This window comes from Bos taurus, chromosome 9, assembly GCF_002263795.3.
Source record: "Bos taurus isolate L1 Dominette 01449 registration number 42190680 breed Hereford chromosome 9, ARS-UCD2.0, whole genome shotgun sequence".
Taxonomy (NCBI): Eukaryota; Metazoa; Chordata; class Mammalia; order Artiodactyla; family Bovidae; genus Bos; species Bos taurus.
The window spans coordinates 19626521-19647524 of record NC_037336.1 but is presented as its reverse complement, the minus strand read 5'-3'; the positions used below and the strand labels follow the sequence as shown (position 1 = coordinate 19647524).

General features: G+C 43.1%; 1 protein-coding gene across 1 annotated transcript in view; it reads left to right on the top strand.

Annotated features, from left to right (window-relative positions):
- Window positions 1–6585: 6585 nt before the first annotated feature.
- The window catches only part of ELOVL4 (ELOVL fatty acid elongase 4), a 38808-nt gene continuing 24389 nt past the window's right edge, over window positions 6586–21004 (top strand). The window contains 1 exon segment of the mRNA NM_001099050.1: window positions 6586–6842. Within this exon segment, the coding sequence (NP_001092520.1) occupies window positions 6743–6842 (100 nt within the window). The 5' untranslated portion in view covers window positions 6586–6742.

Genomic DNA, 21004 nt, shown 5'->3' with positions numbered 1-21004 from the left:
GCCAAAGTACTGGAGTTTCAGCTTCAACATCAGTCCTTCCCATGAACACCCAGGACTGATCTCCTTTAGGATGGACTGGTTGGATCTTCTTGCAGTCCAAGGGACTCCCAAGAATCTTCTCCAACACCACAGTTCAAAGGCACCAATTCTTTGGCACTCAGCTTTCTTTATAGTCCAACTCTCACATCCATACATGACTACTGGAAAAACCATAGCCTTGACTAGATGGATCTTTGTTGGCAAAGTAATGTCTCTGCTTTTTAATATGCTGTCTGTGTTGGTCACAACTTTCCTTCCAAGGAGTAAGTGTCTTAAAAATTTCTTGGCTGCAATCACCATCTGCAGTGATTTTGGAGCCCCCCAAAATAAAGTCAGCCACTGTTTCCACTGTTTCCCCATCTATTTGCCATGAAGTGATGGGACTGGATGCCATGATCTTAGTTTTCTGAATGTTGAGCTTTAAGCCAACATTTTCACTCTCCTCTTTCACTTTCATCAAAATGAAAGCTCTTTAGTTTTTCACTTTCTGCCATAAGGGTGGTGTCATCTGCATATCTGAGGTTATTGGTATTTCTCCCGGCAATTTTGATTCCAACATGCACTTCTTCTAGCCCAGCGTTTCTCATGATGTACTCTGCATATAAGTTAAATAAACAGGGTGACAATATACAGCCTTGAGTGAGCCTAACGTATGCTTTATCCCCAGCCTCCAATATGCACAGTTAAAAATTATTATAGGGACTTCCCTGGTGGTCCAGTTGTTAAAGACTCCAAGCTTCTACTGCAGGGCGTGTGGGTTTGATCCCCGGTTGGGAAACTAGATCCTGCGTGCCACAACTAAAAGATTCCCCATGATCAACAAAAAGATCCTGCATGCTGCAACCAAGACCTGGTGTAGCCAAATAAATAAATAAGCAGTACAAACATGTGATTCTAGATTGAGGAGAAATCAGAGCTAACCAAGGCCTTTGCATTTATGACTCTCTCATTTAATTTAACTCTTTCTTCAAAGATTCTGTTCTTGGTACTTATTTTTTTGAGCATTGAATTTTAAATGGAACTAAGATCCCACAGGCTGAGTGGTCTGGCCGCCAAAAAAAAGATAAAAAATACAAACAGAAAAAATTATTATAATAAATCCAGTGAAATATAAATAAACTGGGAAAATACATTAGCAACATATATAGCAAACTGTTAGGGCTATAGTCCATGGGGTCACAAAGAGGAGGACATGACTGAAGCAACTTAGCACACACACACAGAGCAATAACTTTATTACATAAAATCTCTTATAAATCAGTAAGAAAAATAGATGTAACTAATAAAGTGTGCAACAAATACAAGTAGACAGTTCTCAAAAGAAAGAAGCTTAAATGCCAATAAACATGATTAACTGTTAAGCAACAGTAAGTATCATTATCAGCCCATCTGATTAGTAATGACTATAGGACATAATTAAATTCAGCAAGAATAATGGGGTGTATAGAAATGAGCACACTTTCATAATTTTGGTGGAATTATGAACTGATGTAATTCTGGAGGTTAATCAGTCATCAGATCAGATCAGATCAGTCGCTCAGTCGTGTCCGACTCTTTGTGACCCCATGAATTACAGCACGCCAGGCCTCCCTGTCCATCACCAACTCCTGGAGTTCACTGAGACTCACATCCATCGAGTCAGTGATGCCATCCAGCCATCTCATCCTCTGTCGTCCCCTTCTCCTCCTGCCCCTAATCCCTCCCAGCATCAGAGTCTTTTCCAATGAGTCAACTCTTCACATGAGGTGGCCAAAGTACTGGGGTTTCAGCTTTAGCATCATTCCTTCCAAAGAAATCCCAGGGCTGATGTCCTTCAGAATGGACTGGTTGGATCTCCTTGCAGTCCAAGGGACTCTCAAGAGTCTTCTCCAACACTACAGTTCAAAAGCATCAATTCTTTGGCACTCAGCCTTCTTCACAGTCCAACTCTTGCATCAATACATGACTACTGGAAAAACCATAGCCTTGACTAGATGAACCTTTGTTGGCAAAGTAATGTCTCTGCTTTTGAATATACTATCTAGGTTGGTCATAACTTTCCTTCCAAGGAGTAAGCATCTTTTAATTTCATGGCTGCAGTCACCATCTGTAGTGATTTTGGAGCCCAGAAAAATAAAGTCTGACACTGTTTCCACTGTTTCCCCATCTATTTGCCATGAAGTGATGGGATCTTCATTTTCTGAATGTTGAGCTTTAAGCCAACTTTTTCACTCTCCACCTTCACTTTCATCAAGAGGCTTTTTAGTTCCTCTTCACTTTCTGCCATAAGGGTGGTGTCATCTGCATATCTGAGGTTATTGAGATTTCTCCTGGCAATCTTGATTCCAGCTTGTGTTTCTTCCAGTCCAGCGTTTCTCATGATGTACTCTGCATATAAGTTAAATAAACAGGGTGACAATATACAGCCTTGACGAATTCCTTTTCCTATTTGGAACCAGTCTGTTGTTCCATGTCCAGTTCTAACTGTTGCTTCCCGACCTGCATACAAATTTCTCACGAGGCAGATCAGGTGGTCTGGTATTCCCATCTCTTTCAGAATTTTCCACAGTTTATTCATCAGATACCCAAAATTTTAAATTAAAGCTCCTTGACCTAGAAATTTCCCTTGTAGAAATTTATGCTAAGAATATAGTTAGACAAGTTCACAAAATTGTGCATACTGGGGTACTAACAGTTAAATTGCTATAATAGCTCAAGTTGTAAACAATCTAAATTGCAGAGACTAAATAAATTGTGGTATATCCATATAATGGAACATTATGTAGTCAGTATTTTTACATTGAAAAGTGCTCTAATCTATTGTTAAGAAATAGATTTCTATTTTTAGAAAGCAGATTATAGAATAGCATTAAAATAAACATTTCTGTAAAGAGAAAAGAGCTTATATAGACATGTAATGCATGCATGCTAAGTCACTTTAGTTGTGTCCAACTCTGTGCGACCCTATGGACAGCAGCCCACCAGGCTCCTCTGTCCATGGGATTCTCTAGGCAAGAATACTGCAGTGGGTTGCCATTTTCTTCTCCAATAGATGTGTAAAAATTGGAAAAAGAAGAGAGATGAGATTGTGAGGGATTTTCACTTCACTGTTTTATTTGTAATTTTTTCAATATACAAGAATTATCAGGAGAATCAATATCCACTTCATATAATAAAAATAATTATATACAAGGTAACAAAAAAGTAAACATCCTAACAAATTTTTAATGAAAGGTGCCTTAAGGAAAAGATTGTAATTCCAAACTAGCTAAGAATATATGTGGCTCAGCCATCTATGGGGTCACACAGAGTCGGACATAACTGAAGCAACTTAGCAGCAGCAGCTGGTAAAGAATTTGCCTACAATATGGGAGACCTGAGTTCGATCCCTGGGTTGGGAAGATCCCCTGGAGAAGGGAAAGGCTACCCACTCCAGTATTCTGGCCTGGAGAATTTCATGGACTGAATAGCCCTTGAGGTCACAAAGAGTCGGACACAACTGAGCAACTTTCACTTTCACTTTCTTTCATGGTGTAATGGATACCACATACTTTTTTACCTTTATGGAGTAGGGGGTGGAATGGCCAGTGGAATTAACAGAAAACTAGAACTAATAGACAGCAATTACTATCGATTTTCTTCATTTTCTGTGAGTATGATCCACTTGGCAACATTTACTTCTGTAAGATTCAGGGTCTCTCTACTGCTCTTTATCAGACTTCCTTTCACTCCTGACTCAACAGATTTTTAAGTTCTGCTTTCTTTGAAAGCATAGGTTGCTGACAATATTGACAACATGGAAATACAGAAACACCAGGGGAAAAAAGTGGATAGCTTGATTTATGTTCTTAACTCTGTATGGGCTGGAAGACATTTAAAATATATTTTGCTATTTTATGTAAAATGATCTTTTTATAATCATATCCTCTCCTTTAGTTTTTGTAGGTAACTGTGTTGTATTTATATTCATTCCCCAAGAAAGAACTCCATTCTCAAAATTTTGCAGATACCAACCATGGATGCTTGTATTTGATTTTGTTCTGACATAATGCCACCAAGATCTTGGTTAGATGTCTGCCACTCTAGCTGAGTGGACATGCAAGTCTTCTGTTGCACAAATAGGGTAGGTAGACTTTGGGTTTGGTCAGCCAGTGGTGTTTGTACACACCTTGTGAGTTGAGGACTGGCCTGTCAGTCTCCATGCTGGGTGATAGGTCAGGGCAGGTAAGTTCTAGGGCTCTGGTTCTTGGTGTATGTTTGGACAGCCCATAAATGCAAACAAACATACTACTCTACCAGGTAGGTCATGGAAGCCCTGCGTGCAAGTGCCCTGCCTGACATCTGTCATCACTTGTCTAGGATTTTTGTATATGTGACAGGCGCCCCCTAGTGAATAGAGGCACTTAAGTTGGCCTCACTATAAAAAAGAGGCTGGGGAAATACCATCTGAAATGGTTTTAAGAATTTGACACTGTATTAAACAAGCAGAGATGCTGAGATTTTGCAAATGTGAAAGCGAAAGAGGGGAGGGATCTGTTCTCCATAGAAAGTATTCAGGATCTCACAATGCAGAAATAGTAGTCAATTTTCTAGATGAAATTCAAACTAATCTGAACCTTGCCAGACCATCAAAATAGAAGAGTAAATTGTTGATCATTATTCACTCTTATCCACTACAGTATTCTTGCCTGGGAAATCCCATGGACAGAGGAGCCTGGCAGGCTACAGTCCACGGGGTCACACAAGAGTCAGATGGGACTTAGCAACTAAAACAACAATCCACTCTCCAAACTTGACAGGATGTTTTATACATACTGTATAGCTTCTAGAATGGGACAGATACACATAAATTTAGGTTGAGACTTGAGAAACCATAATTTCAATATAAAAACCTTCAGTCTGGTTTTTTGATAAATTACATTTTGCTTGGTTAATTTCCAAAAAAAAAAAAAAAAAAAGCATTTAATGAAGACTCTGGTTACTTGTGTGATACAATAAATCAGTTACTTTTAGTTATCGCTTCTCTCCTTAAAATGTCTGCCACTTACAGTTCTTTTTATGTTCTGAAAAAATATATTATCATTTTGACATCATCATAAATACTTATTTATAGCACTGGGTTGGGTCTTTGAAAAGGAACCCAAAATAATTCTTATCCTCCAGGATGCTTCCAATATAAAATAAAATCAAAGATCATATAACAGGTCAATTGGCAAACAAATAACTATGACAAAGATAGTATTCAGATTATTTTAATACTGTCAAAGAGCACAAGAAATTAACACTGCACTCAAAGGCCTGTATTTATTGATCCATCAGTGGCCTTTAACTGGAGCTTCCTAAATCAACAATTGGTGAAAAGGTTACACAAAAAGTAGGTGACATGCTTAAATATCAAGTAGGTGAAAAGGTCATTGGACTATTCTCAAAGGTCTTATTTGATGTCAGAAGCTAATTATGAACTGAGTGTAGTGTAGTTTTGGTACTTTTTAGAGGTTCACTTTTCAGGGGTAAGATTATCTTGTGGCCTCCTATCTTCTTCTCATCTAAACAATAAATAAATAAACAACTCATCCCTCTTTTGCCTAGATTGTCTTTTGTCTCCTGAGTAATCATCCTTTCAGATTCACCACAACTCCTTCAGGTCTGAGCAGACTTCTCTAACTGTAAGGCCTCTCTAGGCCCTCTTTCTTTTCCTAATGACCTCGTTTACTTATTATAACCTCATTTAACAATTACACTGCTTTGATTACTCCCTGAATATTAAAAGACTCTACCGAACAATAAACGTGAGCATTTATTCAAATTATTTAACTTGTTAATGATTAGCTCCCCAAAGTCCATTCTCCATCACCGTAGCTCAGAAGACAAATATCCTTTTACTTATTTAGAAGGATAACTTCAGCATCTCCCTTATAGTGGTGACATCAGTGCAGGCGGAGGTGAAACAAACCAACCAACCAAAAATCAAAAACAAAAACCCAAGGGACACCGAAATGATTGACAAGTAGGGACCAAAGCACGTCGTCCATCAGCCTTGCCCACAAGACTCCCATCCTTCACCTGTCCTGTTTTCTAAGATGCATCCCGGGCGGATGCGAGGTCACCTGTGGGCAGGCGGAAGACTTCTCCGCAGCGGCCTAGAGGGAGAGGGAGGCGGGAAAGGAGCTGGGGATGCGGTGGGGCGGGTGACCTGGGCGAAGAGGGCGCGGGGAAGCCGCCGTGCGGGTCTCCCCGAACACGGCGGCCAGAGCAGGGATCCGGGGCGCCTGCGCGGCCGCCGCCCCCGCCGCAGCATCCCTGCGCCGTCCCCGGGCGCGCGCGCGCGCGCGCGGGCGGGAGGAGGGGCGCGCCGGCCCCTCCGCCCCGCGCGGCCACGTGACGCCGGCCGAGGAGACTGGAGCGGCGGCGGCGGCGCGCGGCGGCAGACTGGTGCAGCGCCCGGCGCGCGCGGCGGCATCTCCTCCGCCTGCTTCTCCTTCCCTCCTCCTCCTCCCCGGAGCCTCGACGGTCCCTTGCCCTCCGCCCGGCTCCTCGCCGCCGCGTCCCCGCCGCCGCGGGGCCCCGAGGAGGAGGCGAGGACGCAGCTGCGGCGCCGCCGCCGCCGTTAGACGGGGGGACTCGCGGGGGAAGGGGGTCCCCCGGCCGCCGCCGCCGAGGCCAGCCCTCCCGCGGGGTGTCTGCTTCCTCCTCGCGTCGCCGCCGGCGCCCGCTCTCGGCCGGGATGGGGCTCCTGGACTCGGAGCCGGGCAGCGTCCTGAACGCGGTGTCCACGGCGCTGAACGACACCGTGGAGTTCTACCGCTGGACCTTGTCCATCACAGGTAAAGCCGCCGCCTCGCCATCCTCGCCATCCTCGCCGTCCTCGCCATCCTCGCCGTCCTCTCCATCCTCGCCGTCCTCGCCGTCCTCGCCGTCCTCTCCATCCTCGCCGTCCTCTCCATCCTCGCCATCCTCCCCCGGGGGGGACCTCGGCCTCGGCCCCGACTGCCCTCCGCCGCCCGCCCGGCGGCTGTTGGGGTGTTGCGGGTCCGAGGACCGGCGGGCGGGCGGGCACTGGTTAAATCGGATCCGAACGTTAAGGCGCTCCCCTCCCCCGGCGCCCGCACGGTTTCCCTCTTGAGCTCCTTCCAGCGGGTCTCGCCAGGTTTCTCGGATGCAGGCGCTTCGATCGCAGCTGGAGCCTGGCGCAGGCCCGCCCCACCCTGTGGCCGCGCACCTGCCGGGCTCTGACCGTTCTCTCCGGCTCCGGGGTCTGCTGTAACCTTTAGGAACATTCCGTGATGGGGCTCGGGGGAGGGGAGCAGGGCCCGGGGTCGGGGTGGGGGGTCGCTGTCCTTTTGGGCTCCTGGTTGCCTTGACACACCTGCCCGTAATTTTCTTGTCTGGCTTGTCCGTCCGCAACATCGTTTGGAAGGAAAAGTCGGAAGCCATTGTTCGGCTCCTTGAACCTGGGAGGGGGTTAGTTTCGGAGGCTTTTTCATCCGCCCGGAGGATCCAAGTGATAGTCTGCGAAGGCTTTGCGCAGTGCAGTGCGGTCAGGGGGAGGGGGGGAAGCTAAAACAACCGGGAGAGAAATGGGGAATCTGTAGGATGGGGGGTCTCTACAGCAGCACCTAGAGGTGGTCCCAGAAGCCTGCATGGGGATCATTTTCTTAAATTGACCAACTTTTCTCTTTCGCCGTCGCAGTTTGACAGGGATCCTTAGTTAACTGAGCTAGGCGGCTTTCCTGCCTAAGGGGAGGCAGTTGTTATACTTTACCATTTTTTTTCTTTATTTGCTTCAGTTACTTTTGGGTTTAAAGCGTTTACAAAATTTTGAAATAATAAACGAGGCCAACAGGATTTTAGGAGGGATCTTATGTTTTCTCATTTGCCAGTCCTTTTGCAGTACTGCCCTTCATGCCAACAGTGGAAGAGGTTTACGTGACATGTTACCATCGAGCCTCCCTTCCCTAGAAATGGAAATATATTCCTATAGTTTGGTGTCTGTTGTATAGTTTGGTGTTTGTTGTTAGAAGCAGTGGTTGCAGCATGAATTCATGGATATATGTTGTGGGAAAAAACGTATTCTGAAATTATTTCTGTGGGAGACAAAATGATTCCTTGGCATTGCCTCGGTTTTAACTTCAGCAAAGTTCTTTTTCAGAAGATGTTAAGTTTGACAGTGAGAAATAAGCGATTTAATTAGCTGTTGCACTTGAAAATGGTTAAAAAGCAGTTTTTAATGGAGTCATTGATTTTTAAAGTCTCCCTTCTATATAGTGTCCATTGAGGTTTTGCGGTACCTACAAAAACTGGGAGAGATGTTATCATTTCCTTCATCTCTGTGATTTTGGTTATTTAAACATTGCATCAGGGTTTCCCATTACACAATTGTGCAGAGCTGAACATCACGCTAATTGGTTGGCAGATAATTGCACTTTGCATATTTCAGACTCCAGACATTGTCAAGGTCCTCCAATCTCCATATAGCCAGCCACACCCAGGACTTCTCATGCCTGTCTGTCTGCCCTACCTCAGAGCTTTCCCACCTTTGGGAAGGCTCAATTTCAGAACCATTGAGAGCAAAGGTAGAATGTACCTTTCTGTGATGGTTAGTTCCTTCCTAATGATGCTGGTTGCAGAAGGAAATGGCAACCCACTCCAGTATTCTTGCCTGGAGAATCCCATGGACGGAGGAGCCTGGCGGGCTACAGTCCATGGGGTCGAAAAGAGTCGGACACGACTGAGCGACTTTACTTACTTACTTCCTTAATGATGCTAGTATTAAAAAAAAAAAAAAAAAGTCACAAATGAAGTGGGAAATTTCGTGCAGTTGCCTCATGTGAAAGCTTTCCTCTGGCCTGTGAAGGGCAAATAAAATAATATAGTATCGTGGACCCAGCCTGAGAAATGAGAGTAGCTACCAGAAAGAAGTGACCTCTCACTAGCAGGTCAGAGGGAAGGTATTTGCCCATGCTCTGGCTATCCACTTACGAAACCTGAGACTGCTTCCTTGCTTTGAGCTACCTAGTGTAGGTAGATGGTATTTCTTAACCAACTTAGAGGCTTAGTGGGATATAGTCTGCTCTGCCTTACTGCTGTGTAAGGAGGACTATTTCAGACTCAGGCACAAGAGCTGGTCTGAACCCCGAGCTGCCCCATTTCTTCTCACCCTGTCGCCACACCCCCGCTTCTACACTTTCCTGTCTTCGACTGATTCATACGACTGATTCCAAGAGGCCCTCCTTCCTATAATTTCATGAATATCTGGGTGAAGGAGTTTCAAAGTAGAAAAGTAGCTTAGGAGATGAGGCTGAAGAAAAAGTTGATGAATTTGGAAGGAGGGTAAGATAAAAGTGGGCAGAGAGAAAGATGGTCTTGAGAAATAGTGGTGAGTATGGTGAAAGAATTCAGATCCTCCAGGGAGAGCAAGAGATGAACAAGGCTGCCTGCCCTGGAGCGCTTTCATCCCCACGTGGTAGCTGTGGGCTTCTTGCTTTCTGTTCTGTCAGTTCATTAAATATTTCTCTCCCCTGAGGTGTCTGCCTAAGTGTAAAGTTAGTGTCAAGGTTTCTGCCTAACTCTATTTACTTTGGGCAGTCTAATAGGAATAGTTACACACTTGGGGAGTACGTTTGATGATTCCAAAGATTTTTGCCCTAGGGCAATGTCTGGAAAAATTAAAATTTTTTGCTATTATATTAAATGACGGTATTTAATAACACATGTCCAAAGCAATGCATAAAAACTGGGCTTTTCAAAGACACATCTAGCAAATGCAGAATATGTCCCGCAGTGTATGAACATTCAAAATGTTATTTTTACCATGTAATTAATAGTGTTTACCTTGGAATTGAAACTGTGAAAGAGCTGTACTCTTAGAAAACCTGCAAAAATAATTTTTCTCTATTTTTAGATATTTTGAACAAGTAAGTGAGTCTTAGTTTATAATATAAAGGAAAGTATAGACTGATACAGGACTTTTTTAATACCAGTTGGTGGCATGAGAGTAGGTACTCTGATGTCATTGTGGTGTTTTCCTTTTGTTCTTTCATTTTATGAGTACATTAAAATCATTGGACTGGGATCCTAGGCTCAAAGTGTATATCTACTCAAGAAAAATTGTAGGTACGATTTCAAAACTGATGAGTCAATATCCCCGACTTACAAATACCCTAATTGTCTATATTTTCCATTGCATTTATTATTTTAGTAATTATTTATTAGTAGTATTTTGTGTTAGTAGCATTTGTGTTAATGCTACTTATTAGTAGCATTAACAAAGAAACATCTTAGAAAGTTAATAACCAGCATGTCCACTCTAAGGCCAGTTGCCTCTGGAGATACCATGTTTCTTTTTGACCATGTGTTTGTAAACAGCCATTGTTCATGGAATATGTTTGCACATTGCATGTGTGATGGGCAGGGCACTGCTCTATGTTCACTAATATAGCAGACTATAGTTGGGTGAAAAATGAGTTGTCTACTTGGGAGTTGTGATCAAAGTAGGTAGATGAGTAGGACTTGAGATCAGCATGTGAAAGGCCAGTCTATCTGACCTTCCCCTCACTTTGGAGGGTCAGATGGGAGAAGTGTGGTCCAAAAGGGTGGAGGCCTCTTGTGGGGTGATGATAAAATCTGGAAGCGAGGCTTGTATAAACTTTCCTTCTTGTCTCATCACTTGCCATGTGCTGGCACTGTTCTGGGCTCTGGGATAGAATGAGGACAAGTGGTCACCATCCCAGGCAGCTTGAGAAGTCTGGAGATGACACCCATTCCAACTTCCTTGCTGTCATGGTCTCAAAGCAGTGTGGTCAGAGTCAGGGTCAGGCCTCGCTGGAGCCTGGGGAAGGTCAGGAAACTCCTCTACTCTCCGTGTCTCCACTTCCACTTGCCTGGCAGTCTTGAGTTGTGAGAGGAGTGTATGGCTCTGTCTTTAGAGTATTTAAGCTGTTTCACCATGTGAAATTGATGTGGATGCTGTTGGAGAGTGTTTATTAGGTTGACTAAAAATGGATGTCAAAACTAAAAGTCCATGGAAACTAGGAATGAGTTTAAGGGCCAGTGAGTCAGACAGGTGTGCTGAAACTTGAGGGCTCACGGAAGGGGGTGTTTAACTCAGCTCAGATAGGCAGGGGTCTGTTCCACAGTTTCCTGGGCCCCAGAGGCGCATGGGTCTTAAAACAGGTTATTCAGTTACACTGGGGCTTCCCAGGTGGCATTACTGGTAAAGTATCCACCTGCCAATGCAGGAGAAGCAAGAGACAACAAGGGTTCAATCTCTGGGTCAAGAAGATCCCCTGGAGTAGGAAATGGTGCCCCACTCCAGTATTCTTGCCTGGAAAATTCCATGGGCAGAGGAGCCTGGTGGGCTACAGTCCGTGGGACCACAAAGAGTTGGGCACTATTGAGCATAGCACAGCATTATTGCATTGATCTTGTTATTTGTCACAGCTAATGTATAGTTGTTTTTTTTTTAATTCACGTCATTATCTAAAATAGGTTTTCTGTTTGGACTAGTGTGGGAACTCATCATTTTCAGTGTTTCTTTGAGAAAAGACATTCTAAGTTCTGGACAGTGAAAGACAAATACATGTTCATCTTCTAACATGGTGTCTCCCTTAGGCCATGTTTTCAACGAAGTCCTCCTCTTACCTTTTTTCACAGCCTCCCTGCAGCCTCCAGGAAGTCCATGCTGCTGTAGGGTTTTGTCTGTTTGTTTGTTTGGTCCTGGACTCTAATGTCTGATACTCTCGTCCATTCCGCCAAAGTATCCAATCACAGATGGAATGCCAGGAGGGGAGAACAATGCAGGCTCTAAAACTGGAATCGGGACACAGTTTTACACAGTTAGATTCTTTGGCTTTGGGAAACAAGGTTTTAAGAATTACATAGATAATTATATCAGTGAGTGCTTTTGTGATCTTAAGAGCCACAAGAAGTTGGTCATCCTTTTAAAATTCAGTGTTTTGTTTTTTTCCTAAGTCCTGTGATAATGTCATTAGTGAATGATTTAATGTTAACCAAAGTATTATCTTTGAATTATTGAGTCACTTATTATTTCGAATTAGACGTCTGTGGTCACATAGAGAAGAGTCGGGTAGCAGAATCTGTCTTTTCTCACGTTGAGATGGCTCTTATTTCTTTTTCCTTATTAGGACATTTTTTCCTGTTCAATTAAGGTGCCATTGTTTCATTTTCCCTTAGGATGAGAATGTATTACAATATATATGTTACAAAATCATATGGATCTTGACTTTTAGAGAAGAGAGGGGAGGAAGAAATACTTAGCCTCTCAAAACCCAGTTTCTGGCTCTCCTGTCTACGCTGGTCCCTGTCCACAGGCCCGCAGCTCTAGCCAACCTGGAAGACTCACGCTTGAGTAAAACAGGTGCACTTGATGTTGGCTGTCACACTGCCCTTGCCTTTCCTGCCCTTTTCCCTGGTTCCCTTCCCACATGCCCTTCACCAGGCCCCGGCTCAGGCTCCCTCCCACGTGGAGCCTTTGTCAGCCCTGGTACCCAGCGCAGCTCGTCGCCCCATCTGACCCCATTACCCTGAGCAATCGCTCATGTACCTCCTTGTGCAGTTTCTTCTGAGACTCTGTTTTCTTGCACTGTTTTAACCTTCATTATTACTTATCTTTTCCCTTCTTTGTACTTTTCTCCCCAACACTGGGGAGTGCCCGTACATCTGTTGACTTGACATGACTCCCTTAATCTAGCTTGATTTCAGATAGTGAAATTTCAGATACATTCTGATTGATAAATATTAATAAGGCTTGGGATTACACTAAATTATGGAGAGTTTAAGGGGTTACAGTAAATTATGGAGAGTTTAAGAATGATCTTTATCATAAGTTAGTCTTAAATCAATCAGTGTTGACTTGATTTAATGAAGGAATCAAACCATAAAATCACTTAGTAGCACAGAATATTGTCAAGAGATGTAGAACCAGATGCCGTTCTTCCTCTCTCTTCATCATCTGCACGTAAGCACTGTGGTGTGTGTGCAAGTGAGGTGTCCATGTGGTGTAGGAGATGGAGAGGACCCTGGACTGGGGTTTAGACTTTAGGCTTTAGTCCTGGACGTGCCACTAATTACCAGTGAGTGTGTATAGTGGGCACTTTGCTTTTCCAAGTCAACTTTTTTCATCTGCAAATTGAGTTGAATTAGGTAATCTCTGCGGAGAAGGCAATGGCACCCTACTCCAGTACTCTTGCCTGGAAAATCCCATGGACTGAGGAACCTGGTAGGCTGCAGTCCATGGGTCGCTAAGAGTCGGACATGACTGAGTGACTTCACTTTCACTTTTCACTTTCGTGCATTGGAGAAAGAACTGGCAACCCACTCCAGTGTTCTTGCCTGGAGAATCCCAGGGACGGCGGAGCCTGGTGGGCTGCCGTCTATGGGGTCACACAGAGTCGGACACGACTGAAGCGACTTAGCAGCAGCAGCAGCAGGTAATCTCTGAGGTCTCTCCTGGCTCTTAAATTCTAAATATAGGTGCAGCTTTTAAACATTCTTTACATAGATAAAGCAATTTCAAATAAACATATACTGATAAGTAATTGAAAACCTGACTCCAGGCAACAATTCCAGTCTTCACCAGTAAAACTGTTATTAGTGCTGTGTAAGGAGAAGGCAGTGGCACCCCACTCCAGTACTCTTGCCTGGAAAATCCCATGGATGAAGGAGCCTGGTGGGCTGCAGTCCATAGGGTCGCTAAGAGTCGGGACACAACTGAGCGACTTCACTTGCACTTTTCACTTCCATGCATTGGAGAAGGAAATGGCAACCCACTCCAGTGTTCTTTCCTAGAGAATCCCAGGGATGGGGGAGCCTGGTGGGCTGCCGTCTATGGGGTCACACAGAGTCGGACACGACTGAATCGACTTAGCAGCAGTGCTGTGTAAATATTAAAAATAACAGGTTCATGTTTAGTCCTTTTCACTTTCTCTTATTTGCGCCATAAGGGATAGGTGAAGGAATAAAAAACGCAGAGATACAGATATTTAAGCCCCTGTTTTTTTGATGTAGTACTGTGTTTGTTGCTGTAATACTCTGATGATCTAGGTATTTCTCAAACAACCCAGAGTTAACTATTTTGTCAAAAATAATAGCAGTAACATTAAAGAGTAATTTTATTATTCTGAGGATGGCTTTTTACATGGTTTTGGAGAAGTTACTCATGATTTGAGGGGGCTCATATTTCTGCTTGTACAATGAGAAGATTTGAAACTACATGTCCCCTTCAGGCCTTTTTATTGAATTCTCAGAATAGCTCCTAAAGCAATGGCTTAGATAGTCTAAACTTAATTTTACTTCATACTTTTTTTTCTATAGAACATGCAAATTTTATCATACCTTATTAGAAAAGATTTTCAGTTTTAAGTACTCTTTGAGCATTTCTAGCAAATTTGGAAGTATGGCTTAAATTTTTTGTAAAATTGCTACTAATATGTAGGTTTTAGCATACAGGGAAAACAAAAGAAATTAAATGGTTTTGCTGTGTGTTCCTTAACTTTGGTTAGGCACTTTGGTATTAAAGCATCTTACTTTTGTCATTTATTCTTCTCCATGGAATATTGTAATTCTTTAAAAAAAACTCAGTATAATACTTTATTTGTATTTAATTAGAATTTGAAAGTCAAATGCATTAATCCACTGAGGAATCAGTTTCTTGTTGTTAGGTGTGATCACATCAAGGCATTTGTGATTTTTGAACTGATTATTTGAAGGAGTAAGCTTCTCTTTTTTCATTTTGTTTGTTTATCAGATGAAAACTTAGGCACAGACATGTATTGTTAAAGAATTTCATGTATATTTGTTTACCCATATTCAGAGCAGCTCTGTTAATAATGGCCGAGAGTGGGAGCAACCCAAATATCCACTGATGGGTGAGTAGATCAACTGTGATACATGCATACAGTGGAATATTATTCAGCCTTAAAAAGAAAGGAAATTCTGACACAAGACACAGCATGGCTGAACCGTTTGGGCGTTATACTAAGTAACAGAAGCTAGTCAGGAAGAACCAAATACTGGTGATTATGAAGTCCCTAAAATAGTTATATTCATAGAAAAAGAAAGTAGAGTGGTGGTTGCCAGGGGTTGGGAAGGTGCTGGGGAGACAGGGACTTGTTTAATGGATATAGAGTTTCAGTTTCACAAGATGAGAAAGTTCTGGAGGCTGGTTGCACAACATTGTGAATACATGTAACACTAATGACGTGTACACTAATGAAATGTATACTTTAGAAACGGTTGAGATAGTAAAGTTTATGTATTTTTACTACAATTTTAAAAAGATTTTCATGTGTTGTAAAATTAATATAGCATCTCTAGAAATGATCTTTCTTTGGTGTTCATTGCCAAAACACTAAAACTGTTTTTATTTTTTGTTTGTTTATCATAAAATGTCTCTCTTTGTAGAGTATTCATGCTGCTGCTGCTGCTAAGTTGCTTCAGTCGTGTCCGACCCTGTGTGACCCCACAGACGGCAGCCCACCAGGCTCCCCCGTCCCTGGGATTCTCCAGGCAAGAACACTGGAGTGGGTTGCCATTTCCTTCTCCAATGCATGAAAGTGAAAAGTGCAAGTGAAGTCGCTGAGTCATGTCTGACTCCTAGCGACCCCATGGACTGCAGCCCACCAGGCTCCTCCGTCCATGGGATTTTCCAGGCAAGAGTCCTGGAGTGGGGTGCCATTGCCTTCTCCGTACTGTTGCTTTTTTTAAAAAGTACCCAAATGGTACTAGAAGGCTTCCCAGGTGGCAGTAGTGGTAAAGAACCCACCTGCCAATGCAGAAGATGTAAGAGATGTGAGTTTGACCCCTGGGTCGGGAAGGTACCCTGGAGAAGGGAATGGCAACCCACTATGGTATTCTTGCCTGGAGAATCCCATGGGCAGAAGAGCCTGGTGGGCTACAGTCCATGGGGTCGCAAAGAGTCAAACATAACTGAAGCGACTTAGCACACATGCATGCAAATGGCTAGAAAGTAGCAAATGACAGGGACTACAGCCTTGGCTTTGTATTTTGCTTTACAGGATTACCGAGAACTTCACAACTCTGGGGTTTAGGCCTGGCCGGCAGTGATATTTTCCATGTTTAGAAGTTAAACAACTTGCACGTGACAGTGTAGTGGAAACGAATCGAAAGAGGTTGTTTCATCTCTTAGCCCGGTGCCCTTGTTTCCCATTGTGCTCGCCCAGCAAGAAGGCAAAGTCCTCAGACGTGTACCTTCTCTTATTTTACCTTACCTTACACTGCTTTCTCGTGGACATAGTATCACTATATAGAATACTAAATCTGAACAGAGTCATAATACCACTAGAGGTAATCTAAAGAAAAGCATCTGAAATGCTTAATGGTGCTGTAAGGGCTGTTGTATGAAATTAAACTAAAGTATTATATATATACACACACACACACACACATATATATGTATATATATTTGTTGTTTAGTTGCTAAATTGTGTCCGACTCTTTTGTGACTGCATAGAATGGGGAAACAGTGGAAACAGTGACTGACTTTATTTTTCTGGGCTCCAGCCATGAAATTAAAAGACACTTACTCCTTGGAAGGAAAGTTGTGACCAACCTAGACAACATATTAAAAAGCAGAGACATTACTTTGCCAACAAAGGTCCATCTAGTCAAGGCTATGGTTTTTCCAGTAGTCGTGTATGGATGTGAGAGTTGGACTATAAAGAAAGCTGAGCACTGAAGAATTGATGCTTTTGAACTGTGGTGTTGGAGAAGACTCTTGAGAGTCCTTTGGACTGCAAGGAGATCCAGCCAGTCTATCCTAAAGGAGATCAGTTGTTCACTGGAAGGACTGATGTTGAAGCTGAAACTCCACTACTTTGGCCACCTGATGCAAAGAGCCGACTCATTTGAAAAGACCCTGATGCTGGGAAAGATTGAGGGCAGGAGGAGAAGGGGATGACAGAGGATGAGATGGTTGTATGGCATCACGGACTCAATGGACATGGGTTTGGGTGGACTCCAGGAGTTGGTGATGGACAGGAAGGCCTGGCGTGCTGCAGTTCATGGAGTCGCAAAGAGTCAGACATGACTGAGCGACTGAACTGAACTGAGACTGTAGCCCGCCAGGCTCTTCTGTCTATGGGATTTCCCGGGCAAGAATACTGGAGTGGGTTGCCATTCATTTCCTTCTCCAGGGGACCTTCCTGACCCAGAAATTGAACCCGTGTCTCCTGCATTACAGGTGGATTCTTTACTACTGTGCCACCTGGGAAGTCCATATACCATATATATGAATATATATATATATAAAATATATAAAAAAGTGGTAGTGGTATTTAGCCTGAGAAGGTAAAGGTGACTCCATATTATGGACTCGCCTAGGACCTTAAAAAAAGTATATTCAAAGTGAATTATGAAAGTGTTTGCCAAACTTCATAATACAAGAACTAAAAACTTCTTAATTAGTTAATTAGTGAAGAGGAATTCAGGATCCATTATGGATATTCAGCAAATAGAACAGTTAGCAAGAGAAGATCTTAACCAAAGTTTCCATTAAAACACACCTCATACTCCGGTAGTATCTCAGTGTTTTTTTACTTTTAGTTTTTTTAAAGCCACACTGATAGCACTAAGGGTGGTATTTGGGCTTTGAACTCTCAGATTAGCACATGTTTTACAACTGCTTTTTCTGAGAAGCCCAGCAAAGTGTGAAAATGGGGTGAGAAGATTACTTGCCTGCATTCTGTCTTGGCTTCCTGTATACATAACATTATTCTTCTATATCAAATGTACATTATGTTTAAGTCCATTTCTTCATCATCAGATCAGATCAGATCAGTCGCTCAGTCGTGTCCGACTCTTTGCAACCCCATGAATCGCAGCACACCAGGCCTCCCTGTCCAACACCAACTCCCGGAGTTCACTCAGACTCACGTCCATCGAGTCAGTGATGCCATCCAGCCATCTCATCCTCTGTCGTCCCCTTCTCCTCCTGCCCCCAATCCCTCCCAGCATCAGAGTCTTTTCCAATGAGTCAACTCTTCACATGAGGTGGCCAAAGTAATGGAGTTTCAGCTTTAGCATCATTCCTTCCAAAGAAATCCCAGGGCTGATCTCCTTCAGAATGGACTGGTTGAATCTCCTTGCAGTCCAAAGGACTCTCAAGAGTCTTCTCCAACACCACAGTTCAAAAGCATCAATTCTTTGGCGCTCAGCTTTCTTCACAGTCCAACTCTCACATCCATACATGACCACAGGAAAAACCATACCCTTGACTAGACGGACCTTTGTTGGCAAAGTAATGTCTCTGCTTTTCAATAGGCTATCTAGGTTGGTCATAACTTTCCTTCCAAGGAGTAAGTGTCTTTTAATTTCATGGCTGCAGTCACCATCTGTAGTGATTTTGGAGCCCAGAAAAATAAAGTCTGACACTGTTTCCACTGTTTCCCCATCTATTTCCCATGAAGTGATGGGACCGGATGCCATGATCTTCGTTTTCTGAATGTTGAGCTTTAAGCCAACTTTTTCACTCTCCACCTTCACTTTCATCAAGAGGCTTTTTAGTTCCTCTTCACTTTGTGCCATAAGGGTGGTGTCATCTGCATATCTGAGGTTATTGATATTTCTCATAGAGTTGTTAAATAATGCCTACTGTGAACATTAACATAGGTGTATAAAATGGAAATTACAGCATTTTATAGTCCATAATGATCCTATACTAGAAGCTCAGTAAATAGCAGTGAGTTTCAACATATGAAGATGGTATCTAAATTCATGGTTAAAAAGTATATATTATACATACGCATATACATCTGCCTCTCCTTGTGACCTATGACTGCCCTAAATCTCCCCCACTGGCTTTTATGAATATGTAATTTTTTAAACCATGAATATAGATATAGTCTGCACATGGTAGAACTCACTACTGTTTATTGAACTTCTATTATAGGACTTATGAATTATAGAAGGCTATGATATGAATTTTATATACTTTGTATTATTTAATGTTTCTTCGTGTCCTTAGAAGAGGACTTCCCTGGTGGCTCAGTGGTAAAGAATCTGCCTGCAATGCAGGAGACTTGGGTTTGATCCCTGGGTTAGGAAGATACCCTGGAGAGGGAAGGGGCAACCCACTCCAGTATTCTTGCCTGAGAAATCCCATGGACAGAGGAGCCTGGTGGGCTGCTGTCCGTGGGATTGCAAGAGTCGGATACAATTTAGTGACTTAACCACCACCATGATGAAGAGATAGACTTAAAACTGTACAACTAGAAAGTAACAGAGCTGGGATGGAATTGAGATCTTTTACCTCTGTCTTTCATTGGTGACCTTTGCATAAAGCAACACAGCCTCCTTACTCGTCCTACAAATACTGTTTTATTGTCCAGTCATCATGGTGAACATTTATTGAATATTTATTATGGGCAAAGCTCTCTGACCAGTGCTTTGTATGTGTCACATTTAATCCTTATACTCCTTTGGGTTTAGTATGTAACTATCCCCATTTTATTTATTTATTTTTTTTCAGTTAAATTTTTTTTTTAATTATTTTTTTATTGGAGCTTCCCAGGCAGGTTCGATCCTGAAATGACTACCCACTTCAGAATTCTTGCCTGAGAAGTCCTATGGACAGAGAAGCCTGGCAGGCTATAGTCCATGGGGTCGCAAAAAGTTGGACATGACTTCACGATTAAACAACAGCATGTGTGGGTGCTCAATTGCTCAGTTGTGTCCGACTCCTTGTGGCCCATGGACTGTAATCCACCAGACTCCTCTGTCCATGGGACTCTCCAGGCCAAGAATTGCTCAGTCGTGTCTGACTCCTTGTGGCCCATGGACTGTAATCCACCAGACTCCTCTGTCCATGGGACTCTCCAGGCCAAGAATACTGGAGGGGGTTGCCATTTTTTTCTTCCAGGGGATCTTCCTGACCCAGGGATCGAACCCATGTCTCTTGCATCTCCTGTATTGGCAGGTAGATTATTTACCACTAAGCCACCTGGGAAGCCCAAGCAACAGCAACAGCAATGTTTATTGGAGTATAGCTGCTTTACAATCTTGTTTCTACTATCCCCATTTTCTAAGCAGATAGACCAACCTTCCAGATAATATCCATTTAGGACCAACCCTCCCAAATTAAGCCTTCGTGTAAATGATCTGCACCTCGTATCACACATTGACTCACTCACCTTGTCTGCATTACTGCCTTTTCTCCTTGAAGCTTCTGAGTCCGTCCCTATTTTAGCTGCTCTTTATGAGAAATTTTATAATTTCTCTCGCTTTTCACCTTTTTTGTGTTCTCTGTACAGATATACTTGGAACCAGAATTCTTTTTTTCTCTGTGTTAACTCCTCTCTTCATTCTTGCAGGCTCTTGGGTGACTAGTATACAGCTGAGTTCATAAAACTCTACGCTGGCCATTGAACCCCTCAAAGCCTTGCTGGTGATGACGTCCACTCCCTCCAGTCTGCCCATCACACTCTAACCTCTTAGTCTTTTCTAGCTCAGCCTCCGAATTCTTCAGGAGCTGCCCTTTCCTTCAGTTCATCCAGGCAGTCTTCCAAACTAAAAGCAGCATCCTCTGCCCTGAGCCCAGAGTGGGTTAAAGCAGACAGACATTCCCCCTGGTCATCACCCTGACTCACCCCCTGGTCCTCCACTATCTTCAGAATGTTTGATTTCTAGAGTAAATCTCAGCTGGTGACCTGTCCACTTGTATCCAGACCTTTCTTCTCTGCTTCTGCCTATTTCATCTCTCTGATACCCCAAATCTTCCTTGGCTTGAAGAATATATTAAGCATCAGATTTTAGACTGGTACCCAGAAGAGGTGGTATTTAGTTTATCCTTGTCACAGAGATAAGATCTTTCTCAAACTCTTCTTGACAACAGTTATCTACATTTGCTCATTAAAAAATTTCTTTTAGCAAGTTTTTGCAAGTGTTGTTGTAGAGATACATCAAGGAACAAGGGCTGTAGCCCTGGCCCTCATGATACTTATAATGATTGGAG